The sequence below is a fragment of the Crocuta crocuta genome, unplaced genomic scaffold (assembly GCF_008692635.1).
Source record: "Crocuta crocuta isolate KB4526 unplaced genomic scaffold, BGI_CrCroc_1.0 scaffold140, whole genome shotgun sequence".
Taxonomy (NCBI): domain Eukaryota; kingdom Metazoa; phylum Chordata; class Mammalia; order Carnivora; family Hyaenidae; genus Crocuta; species Crocuta crocuta.
In genome coordinates this window covers 8,979,718-8,991,043 of record NW_027527775.1, presented here as the reverse complement: position 1 = coordinate 8,991,043, position 11,326 = coordinate 8,979,718, and the positions used below count along the sequence as shown (strand labels likewise).

The following is an 11,326-nucleotide window of genomic DNA, read 5'->3' as shown; positions in this document are numbered from 1 at the left end:
GAGAGACAGGGGAGGGGAAGGGAAGGGAGGGGAGGGGAAAGGAGAGGAGAAGAGGGGACGGGAGGGGAGGGGGGGGGAGGGGACAGAGGGAGACACAGAATCTGAAGAAGTTTGCAGGCTCCAAGCTGTTAGCACAGAGCTGACATGGGGCTTGAACTCACAAACTGCAAGATCATGACTTGAGCTGAAGTTGAAGTCAGATGCCTAACCAACTGAGCCACACAGGCACCCCTCAATTTATAGCCTGATTTTATTTTTTATTAAAAAATTTTTTTTAATGTTTATTTTTGAGAGAGAGAAAGAGAGACAAGACAGACAGACAGAGCACAAGCAGGGGAGGAGCAGAGAGGGAGGAAGACAGAGAATTCGAAGCAGGCTCCAGGCTCTGAGCTATCAGCACAGGGCTCCATGCAGGGCTCAAATTCAAACTAGAAGATCATGACCTGGCTGAAATTGAACACTTAATCTACTGAGCCACCAGATGCCCCCACCCTGATTATAGATGTGCTTTGCAGGATCAAGAGAGAAGGGTCTTATCCATGGTTGGGGTGCAGGCTATAGGGAGAAGGGAAAAAGTAGTTACAAAGTGGTAAAAGGTGGCTACAGATAAGTGGAAGCCAGTTCAGTGCCAGAATCTGGCTTAGGTACAAGCATGCTCCATGTAACATGTAAACATTCCTGGGATTCCCAGAAATACTTAGGAAGACAATATGAAAATAAGAACATTAACTATCACACAGGTTGGGGGCTTGAATGGGTTCGTTATCATCCTAGACCAAGATCAATCACCATTTTTAAAAAAAATTTTTTTTTTACATAATCTCTATACTCAACATGGGCTCAAATCACAACCCGAAGATCAAGAGTCACATGCTCTGCTGACTGAGCCAGCCAGATGCCCCAACAACCATTTTCTTTCTGAAGCATTCTCTATCCTCCCTTCCCCTGGTAGGGAAGTCACACAGCTACTTGGTAGATATAATGTAGTACAGATCTCCAAGAAACTTCTGTTTGTTCTCATCTCACCTTCCATTTTATTTTGTAGTCCTGGTGTGTGATTCCAAAAACATCTGTGGAATGAATAAATGCATACAGTGGGCTATGCAATATTTCAGGTGGGACTCCAAATTGTCTTGTAAGATGTGTAATACCAGCTATAAGCTTGTGCCTGCCTTCCCATCCAAGCAGACAGCAGGTTTCAGGTTCATGGTCACAGGACAGGATGTCACAGGGAGGAGAAAATGCTGTGGGAAGAGGTTCATCCATAATAAGATTATACTATGTGTCTTTGAATCAAACCTGTTGTGATATGAGGTAGAGTCTCTGAGGAAAAGCAAAGCAGTGGTCTTGGGGAATCTAATTGGATTTGGGTGTAAAAAAATGTAAAATGTTTGGTAATGTAATTTCATCAACCTGATTTTGTACACCACTTGGTATGGTCTTTTGGATGGTTTCAATTCTCAAAATTATAAACATGGAGCTTCTTTTTGTTAACTGTTTCCTTGGTGGTAAATTCTGTGGACTTGTTTTCTTCCAGTGGGTACTCCAGAACTGCTTGTTTTTCCCCTGCCTAGGAACTCATCCTTGCTGAGAACCCCTGGGTTAGACCATCAGCTGCTCCTGCTTGTGCAGCCTGACTAAAAGGAGAGGCAGTGTTTTCAGTAAGGGATTAAAAAGATGCCCAACTGAGTATGGTTCCTTGGTGGCTGGTCTTCTGGACTTGGGTATTCCCATTTCTGCCACGTCAGGAAATACGTCCACTTGTGACTGGAAGGTGTTGAGATGGGGATGGGGGTGTATGTGGAGATGCTTAATGATCCGCTCGCTTGGCTGCTCTCACCTCAGCGCCCTCAGGAAACTGCTTCTCTGTATGTTGCCTGAGACACCTCCTGCCTCTGGACGCCATCACTTGTGGTGATAAGGGCCTCCTTGGCATGGCTCCTGTATTTTATGCGGTATCTTCCCACGTGCTTGCCGCCTGCGTTTCAGGATGCAGTTTCTTCTTCAATTTGATGTTTGCATTCTCTCAGGGATTTCTTAGTTTCAGATCCACCAAAACTTTCCCTTCTTGTTTCAAGTTTGGCAACGTAGCTCCCTAATCTTTAAGAAACAACAACAACTCCTCTATCGATAATTTTTCAGGTTTGGTGCAGGAGTGGGGGTAGGGAAGATCTTACACTGAATCCATCGGAAGCACATGTCATGGCGCCCTGCAGTGTTTTACTAGATAATCAACCGGTCTTCGTGATTACCTTGAACTACTGCAATGAAGGACTGGGAACCAGGTACGTAGAGCATTTCCAAGAGATATTATGAGGCTGATGGGAGATTCTTGTTAGCAATATATTCTATTAAGATTGGATTATTAAAATGTTTTATTTTTTAAGTCTACTTACATGAGAAGAGGGAACTGCTTAGTGGTACAGAGAACTGGTAAGAAACAGTAATAGTACCTCCTAACATCAGCTGTGAGCCCTCTGCATGTCACATTTAAACATCACAGCCACTTTATGAAGTAGATGCTATTATTATCATCGTTTTGCAGATGTGGAATTGAGACACGGCAAGATTAAATAACTCACTTACGGTTGCACATCTAGTACAAGAGGGAGCTGGTAGCGCGGGCAGGGTGTACACCAGAGCTCTCAATGTAACCACTGTGTCAAGATGTGTGCCACAATGTCGACCCTCAGGAGTTTATAAAGTAGTTACAAGGTTCAAGTGTCAATAGAATGGTTTTGTCTGGTAAAGGTTTGAAACAAGGCAAGTGTTGTCACTTCCAGGTAACAAATGGGTATGATGAATCAGTAGTTTGGACATGTGGTCTAGACTTTACTGTTTCAACTCTCCCTCACTACTTCACCCTCCACCCCGACAGGACTATCAAAACCCTGGCAGTCACCTTTGACCCCTCTCTTTTTCTCACACAGTTCATCAGCAAATCGTCTTGGTCATTCCTTTAAAATCAATCAACCCCTCTTACATCTCCGTTGTATCTGGGATCCACATTGTGTGTGTGAGTGTGTGCGTGCGTGCACATGCGCCTCTCTCTATATATTTTTTAAGTAGGCTCTATGCCCAACATGGGGCTCAAATTTATGACCTTGAGATCAAGAGTCACAATCTCTACCAACTAAGCCAGCCAGGTGCCTCTGTAATAATGTCTTTTTAAAAATACTTTTAAGCACTGGATTGTGAACAGAATTACTAGGCCATTTATGCTTGTAAATGACAAATGTCGTTTCTAGTATGGAGTATGGCTTAAAACCATTTTTGTTTTAATCCTTGGGAGCCTAATACCCTATCCTTCACTGCTATACTCATTAAGTAAGTATTCGAGCGGGTTCTCACCTATGTTTTGGAAGCTGGTGATTCAGACTATGACAAAAGTGAACTGAAATCCATCCATCTTAATTTGATCCTAGGCAGTTCTCCAACTGTGAACACTTTTAGAGACAATCTTCAAATGTTCTATGTAAGTATATCCAGCTTTCAGGAAAACATCTGTTCTATTTTCGAGGTTTGCAAATCTACACAAGTTCACTGATTTCTATGTCATGACTATATTTATATATCACAGAATACATTGATCATCCAAAAGAGAAAAAGATACATGTAATATTAAATGCCACACTATAAATCAAGATAACTAAATTGTTAAACAGTAATGCTCTTACAAACAAATACAGAAATACTGTTTCATTCTGTATTATTCTGTTTGATGGCTTCTATGGCTGTGCACTGCAACAATTTTTTCTTTCACAGTATTAGCCATTCTACTGGTTTCTAAAACAAAAATTCCTGATTTTTCCCTGTGAGTACTGCCTCTAAATACAAACAAGAAATTAACTATAATCACAAAAGGAAAAGTTTCATGGTCATAATTTCTCACTTGTGGAAACATTTTGGAGTCTGATGGTTTTATTCCCTCTAATGGGAATTTACAAGCCTAACAACTAATATCTGAATTGTGACTACAGGGCATGGTCCTAATCCCAAGATGCACTCAAATAATCTTCAAGAGACTAGAAGCAAAATATAAGGTACAGAATGTCCGGTAAGAATAAACTGTAAAGTTGTCTTCATATCTGGACTTTCTGCAACTGAAAACAAATGGTGAAGAGAGATATATGCTCTGAGAAATAAGTTAGAGGCCTACGCAAGTACAAGTAACTCATCAAGTTCGGAAAGCGGAACCATAAGGCTTCTCCTGAAGCAGAGCAAGTCATACCTCCATGTTCTCTGTCACAACCCCTCAGTGTCTGGTGTACAGTTTACCAGCTAGTTTTTTAGAAAGCCTTTTCAACAGGAAGAAGACTCATCACACAGCCTTTCATTCATATATGAGGTGCGAGCACCTCGCTAGGTCCACTGAGGTACTGTGTACAGAAATGTTACATTACTGATTCAATCCACCTGGTTATCTCATTTTTTCCCCTGGCAACTTTCCATTCTTCCTAATGTACCAAAGATTTAGAAAATTAGAAACAAAAGAAGTTAAGGAGTGCAAGGAACAAACTTCAGTTGTAAGAAGCCAGCAAAAAACACGGTTCCAGAAAAATATCGGACTGGGGCCATTTAAAAGAAGGGGAAATAATTTATGATAACCCTAAATTGCCAAGGAAAACACAAAATACCTTAATATATCTGAAAAAGTACAAAAGTGTATGACCCATTTAATACTTTCACCAAAATAAATAAAACAACTGTCAGTTCTTTTTGTGATAAGCTTCAGTTATCTGGAATATTTATTTTACAAGATATATTCTCTTCCCTGGGAATGCCAGAAAATTAGGAAGCATTAAAATAAGAGCTCCTTAATCTTCACCAAGAGAAAGGATAACACAGGCTTAATGGAAGAAACAGGATTCTGAATTTCCCACCAATTTTATAAATTATAAAGCATCCAGAGATGTAAAATGTACACATCACTTAACAATAATGTTGCATGGCTGCTTGTTAAATTTGATGTGCTGATTTAAAGTGACCTGAAACTTCTGCATCTTGTCACATTCAACGTAAATGTTCCAGAGTTTCGTCTAGAAATCTGGATTATTTTGACAATACCCCCCAAAATCATGTTAGAGCAAGCACTAAGAAACTATGATCTAAACTTTTTAAAATATATAATGAGATTATATAATTAGGACAACCGAGGACAAGATTCACGTTTGATAAAAGAGAACAGTATTTCTCTCCCATTCACACTGTGCCACATAGATTTTTTTACCTCTATCTGAAAGGTTTGCAAAAAGCCAAATGCTCCAATAATGAATGGTAATAAATACACAATAAAACACACAGTCATAAAAAAGGTTCTGAAAATTTAAGAACAGGTACAACCTTGACTTTTGATTATCAACAGTCTTTTCAGGCCAACAGAATCCTCTATGGCTTTTTTGTAAAGGGCTAGTTAAAAATTCTACTAGGTTACCTATCTTTTCACCACAGCTCAAAATCACAGGGTTTCCTTACAATATTTACTACTACAGTTTCAATTCTGTTTTGGAAGTGAAACTTCTGCAAGTTTAGTATTAATGACTAATATATTGCATTATTAAAATGAATAACACACTTCAGGAGCTGAAGTGTGTAGTATATTTGCATTTCAAAAACACCCACAAACTAACATAGATATTTAAAATTTTTATTGTTTCATCATCAAGAGTTTTCTTTCCATAGAAGAGTGGCAATGCGGTATCAGTGCATGTTCTATGGAAAATTCACACCTCCAAGACCTAGCCTAGAGATCAGAGACAGCACTATGTCAAGCTAGTGTGCAGGATGAGAGACACAATGCTGCCAATGCAACCAGGATACAGAAAGGATATGCAGCTGTTAGAAAAAGAGTCTATGGCCAAGTGAATAAAACAGTCGCAGTGCACTGCACTGGTATTCTAGAACAGAAAACAGGAAAGGGCCAGAGTGTACTTCCTGCAAAAAAAAAAAAAAACAAAAACAAAAAACCAAGTAGATCACAGGCACTGAGTTCCCAACTGTATGGCCAGCTAATTCATGCACGCCTGTACCTTCCCCTTTAGGTCTACATCATTGCAACACTGCCAGCTGTTTTCAGCCTACTGTGTAAGTGGGACAGCCACATGCAGGTATCTCGTTCTGCTTCCCATCTCACAGCTAGTCACCACTTGGGCCTGGCAATAAAACCTGTGGACTTTAGGCATCTTAGTAAAAAGCTGAACAAACCCAAAATAGGTTCCCATTTTCTTGAGAAATAGATTCTATATAAAAGCTGTCATGATCACTCAGTTTTGTCTGAAGGCAAAACAATTTTTATGTAAGTATACTGAATAAACACAGAAACGTCCCAACAAAATACCATCAGACCAACTTGAACATTTTCATAACTAGCTCTTGCAAAAGGTACTGATAATTGTTGAGATGCAAATGACCACTACGATTTAATCATGCCTGGTTACTGGGAACTTTTTGGTCAGGTTTGTGTCTGAAGCTGCTATACAGCTGGATTTGGCTACTTTGCATTAATTCACATAATAAATGCCATTTAAAAGGAAACAAATCTATCATGATGAAATAAAAATCAAAAAAGTTGAGAGGTATACAGGAAACTTGTCTTAAATATTTTTACATATGATATAACCTTAGAGAATAAGAACTACAATTACCATGGTCTAAGTCTTAAATTGTTAATGCATGACTTAACTGCAAGACTAACCAGTTGCTTGTTAATCATGTCAAGGCCTTGCGGGGCAGGGCACTCTGCATGTATGGCATAGCAAGTACTTTCCAGGTGAGACAAACACCTCTAATTTAAAGAGTTATTAAACTATATTTGAAAAGTTAATTTACTTAATATATACAACGTATAAAATAAGTTAAAAGGAAGAAGCGGGGAAAGGTTTTCTGGTCTAAATGATGCACACATACAACTTTCCCTCATCAGTAGTAGTTCCACAGATGTCCACTTCACCCACAGTAAAATATCAAAGGCTGATAGAAGATCAAATATTTCACTTATAAATAGAAAGAGGATTAAAAAAATGGAATTTCAATGATGTTTCTTCCCACAATGCAACTCACTCTATTTTACCTATAATAGTCATAAATAAAAACCATCTCAAAAATCTGGTTTTACAAGCTTACCTTTCAGTTTAACAATCAATTCCTTTAACAACTGAGAAGAAAAGCACTCCTTTGTAGCAATTCCATAAAAGAATTTTCAATTCACAAAACGCCTGCTTACTAGCAAAACCAGCAACCTTTATGGAGGGCATGGGCATTAACACTTGGCCCCTCTGAGGTATAAATGCAGCTATATGTGTACTGAGTATACAGTCTATAAGGTATGCCAACAGTCTGCATGTTTGCATAAAATTGGGAGTGATGTCATCCTGACTGATTGAAAACTTTTTTTTTAACTTTTCACAATGGAGGTTAAATAATTTTAAGACAAAAGATGTCCTTTATCCCAGTAATAGCCAGCAGAAATCTAACTCCTAACCAATGCAAATGGTTATTACATTTTTAAAATGTTTAAGGTTGCATGTTGATTAAAAAAAAAAAACTAAACAGGGACATGTAAATACTCAAATTCAGCAGGACACCGCAGAAAGCATACTAGAGATATGTGTGAAATCAGTCAAGCTTTTCCAAAAGAGAAAATCCTTTTAATCCTTCAGCAAGTCTCTGTGAAAATAGTATGCTTACAATAAAAGTGAGAAGGGAGCACTGAGAATACCCCCAAGAGGCTTGCTGTACCACTCAGCATTCCTGCCCCATCTCCTGTGCGCGTGGACGGCCGACAAATGACAAGAAGTCCGTTTGACAATAGTTCAGTAATTCCTTCACCACTGCTGCCAGCTGAAGTCATCATTGCTTCCAAAGACCAAGAAAAAGCCCAGGATAGTTGCAAATATGACTGTGTTTCCTGTGAGAACGAGCGCACAAGCTCCCCACTCAATCTAGGGAAATAAGACAGATAAATGCTTAGTTAACAGATGTAGGAGAAACAGAAAGAAAATGAAAAGCGAATCTAGATTCTAGTTGTATGTCAATCACGATATGAAAACAAGTAAGATCTGTGATAGTAAGTTTCACTCTATTTAACGCTTTTTTCCCCCACTCTATTTAACGCTTAATGGTCCTTCTATATTGCTGTTTTTAATTTGCTTCCTTTAAAAAGACAGGGAAGTCATGAAAATGATCATTAGTCAAAAGTTAGACTTTTGGGTGGCCAGTCCCTGGCTTCTCTAACTCCCCAGAGATGAAGGAGTGAATCTGACTGGTGAGTCTGGAAGGAAGACCAAGGATACAGAGCCCAGGCCCTTCTCTTTCACACTTTCCCATGCAAAGAACACAATACCTCCTCAGGCCTTGAAACAGTTACAGAGGGTGGCCTGTGGTTATTATGTGCTGGGTGAGTTGATGTGCCCAATTCTGAGAGTGAAGAACTAGTAAGCCAACTGTTGCTGCAGACCCCAGCCATGCTCTACAGTATCATTCTTTTTTTTTTTTTTCTTTAAAGTAAGCTTCACGTCCAGCATGGAGCCTTATATGGGGCCTGCACTCATGACCATGAGATTAAGACCTGAGCTGAGATCAACAGTTGGAAGCTTACCTGACTGAGACACCCAGGTGCCCGTCTCCAATATCATTTTTATCAGTTAACAATAACAAAAGATTATCTCTATCCTCTAAGATCTTATGTCTCTCATGTATGTTTCATGTCATTTAACAAAACCTTTTTCCTGAGACAATTCTAACATAGTCTAATGTAAAATCGTTAACAGAAAAATATATACACTTACCAGATGTGCTCTGGCAAATACAATAGGGAGCCCAAAAGCTGAGACAACAATGCCTGTTGTAAGAAATATGGCAAGTTCCTTACAAGCATTACTCATAGCATCTGTATCATCCACTAATCTTCTTGCTATGCAGTATGGAATAGGTGAAAGGATGTAAAAAAACAGAACAAAGAGAGGCCAGTATTGGCTAGAAAAAAAAAATAAGTTAATGTAGTTTTTGCTATCTATGTCATTTTCCTACACATAACATATTTTTTAAAAATTAAGACCAAAGAAATATTGCAGGCTACAAAACAAGACATAGTTTAAAAATAAATAACTGAATGCTGAAAAGAGAAATAATTAGAAACACAGTATTCCTAAAGTGAACTATGACACAATGATTAAATATTTTTTATATTGAAAGAAGATGCTTTATAAATTATAGCACTTGGAATCAAGGCTCAAAATTAAAAACATTTTTTAAATTTTAGGTTAGTTAAATTTTAGGTAGAAAATGAACTGAAAGTAATATTGAAGACTTTCAGTCAGACTGTAGAAAACAGATGGCTTCTAATCAACAGTCTAGCTATTGTATCGTGTCAATGTGGTTTCCTGGTTTGGATAATACAACTAGAGTTACGTAGGACAGCCACTGGGGGAAGCCTGTGTGAAGGGTACGGGGAACCTCTCTTTACTTTTTTTTTTTTTTTTTGCAACTTCTTGATAATACATAATCGTTTCAACATAAAAAGTAAAAAAAATACAAAAGCACAAAAAGTGAAAACTCCAACCTGCCCACGTCTCTCTCTGCTTTCTCTTTCCTGCTCTCCTAACAAACTTCTTGTGGATCCTTCCATACAGATAAACTTTAACAATATGAATCATTGCACTTTTTCATTCAACAAGGTATCTTGAACACCTTTCTATATTAGCAGTCACAGCTCTTAGCCCCTCCTCATTCTTTTTAAGATTGCCTACTATTTCCATTGATGGACATACTATAATTTAGCCATTTCTCTTTTGATAGGCCTTTAGGATGCTTCCAGGTTTTTTTGTTATTATAAACAAGGCTGCCAGGTACATCCAGATTCTCCTCTCACTACACACACCTTTGTAAACATCTGCCAACAGATTTGTATGAGAAATTCTAAGGGGAAGGGCTAGTTCAAGGAACACATATATTTTAAGAGCTACAAGCCAACTGGCTTCCAAGATGATTGACTGTATGAAGCTATACCTCCACTCTATCATACATGATAGTGCCTACTTGCCCTAGCTTTTACCTTCACCAAAGGGTTTCATTTAATTTTGAGAGAGGCTGAGTATATTTTCACGTGTTTACTATAATCTGCAGTTCCTTTTTCATATTTATTGTTCAGTTTTTCTATTTAGTTTTATTTTTCTTACAAATCTATCCTATTCATTTTAAAAAGTTCTTTCTATCCTATGGAAAATAATTGCTTACATGACTTTTTTTTTCTTAGTCAACTGTCTCTTGACTCTGCTTTTGGTATTTTTTGCTGAAAAGGCATTTTAAATTTTCTTGTGTTTAATTTTATCAAGAGGTGCTCAAAACTGAGCATCAGTGCAATAACCAAAAAGTATTTTTTGCACTTTTAAAAAGGTTTGTCCTTGGTAAATGAACATTTCTCAGGATTACTTCTACAGTGAAAGCTTTCATTAAAAAAAATTTAAAGCTTTAAAAGTAGAAAAATTTTACCCTTAAACACAAAAAGACAAAAATTTTACATACTTGTATATTGGAAGGGCACATCCAAGCATCAAAAACATCAGCCCAATTGCTCCTCCAAAGGACAAACTAATCAAAGCTGCAAAGTAAATAATCAAATACACATATTAATTAAACTAAATTAAAATTTTTATCAATATTAATATTAGCAGTCTGAACATTACCTGTGATCCCAGAAGCAAAAAGCAAAACACAAAAAAACGAATGCATTAAAAGTGAATTATCTTCAGGGGTGCCTGGGTGGCTCAGTAAGTTAAGCATCCTAAGGTCATGATCTCCTGGTTTATGAGATCGAGCCGCATATTGGGCTGTGCACTGACAGTGTGGAGCCTACTTGGGATTCTCTCCCTCTCCCCCTCCCCCACTCATAGTAAGTGCACACTCTCTTGAAATAAACAATAAAAAAAGTCAGTTAATTATTTTCAAAAGCGTGTAAGTTATCCATAGTCTCAAAATAAGTTTTTTGTGTCATCTTCAAGGCAACATAAAGCAACACTGATTTTCAAAGCCCTGACCTATTGTGAGCACCCCACCACATTCCCTCATTACTGTCTCCATTTCTTCTTTAAATTTATTTTTGAGAGAAAGACAGAGTGTGATCAGGGGAGGGGCAGAGAGAGGGAGACAGAGAATCCAAACAGGCTCCAGTCTTTGAGCTGTCAGCACAGAGCCCGACTTGGGGCTCAAACCCAAGAACTGTGAGATCATGACCTGAGCCGAAGTCTGACGCTTAACTGACTGAACCACCCAGGCGCCCCACTGTCTTCATTTCTAATGAGTATTCTAGCCTCCCAGATCAATGCTCCTC

At 38.3% G+C, this 11,326-nt stretch overlaps 1 protein-coding gene across 1 annotated transcript; it reads right to left on the bottom strand.

The window, feature by feature from the left end:
* Positions 1-3,544: 3,544 nt before the first annotated feature.
* On the bottom strand, positions 3,545-10,604 carry LEPROTL1 (leptin receptor overlapping transcript like 1; the record flags this gene model as incomplete). The annotated part of the gene is made up of 3 exons (XM_077772870.1): positions 3,545-7,940; positions 8,787-8,973; positions 10,522-10,604. Coding segments are annotated over 3 exons (387 nt in total), but the record flags the coding sequence as incomplete, so codon positions are not given.
* Positions 10,605-11,326: the final 722 nt, after the last annotated feature.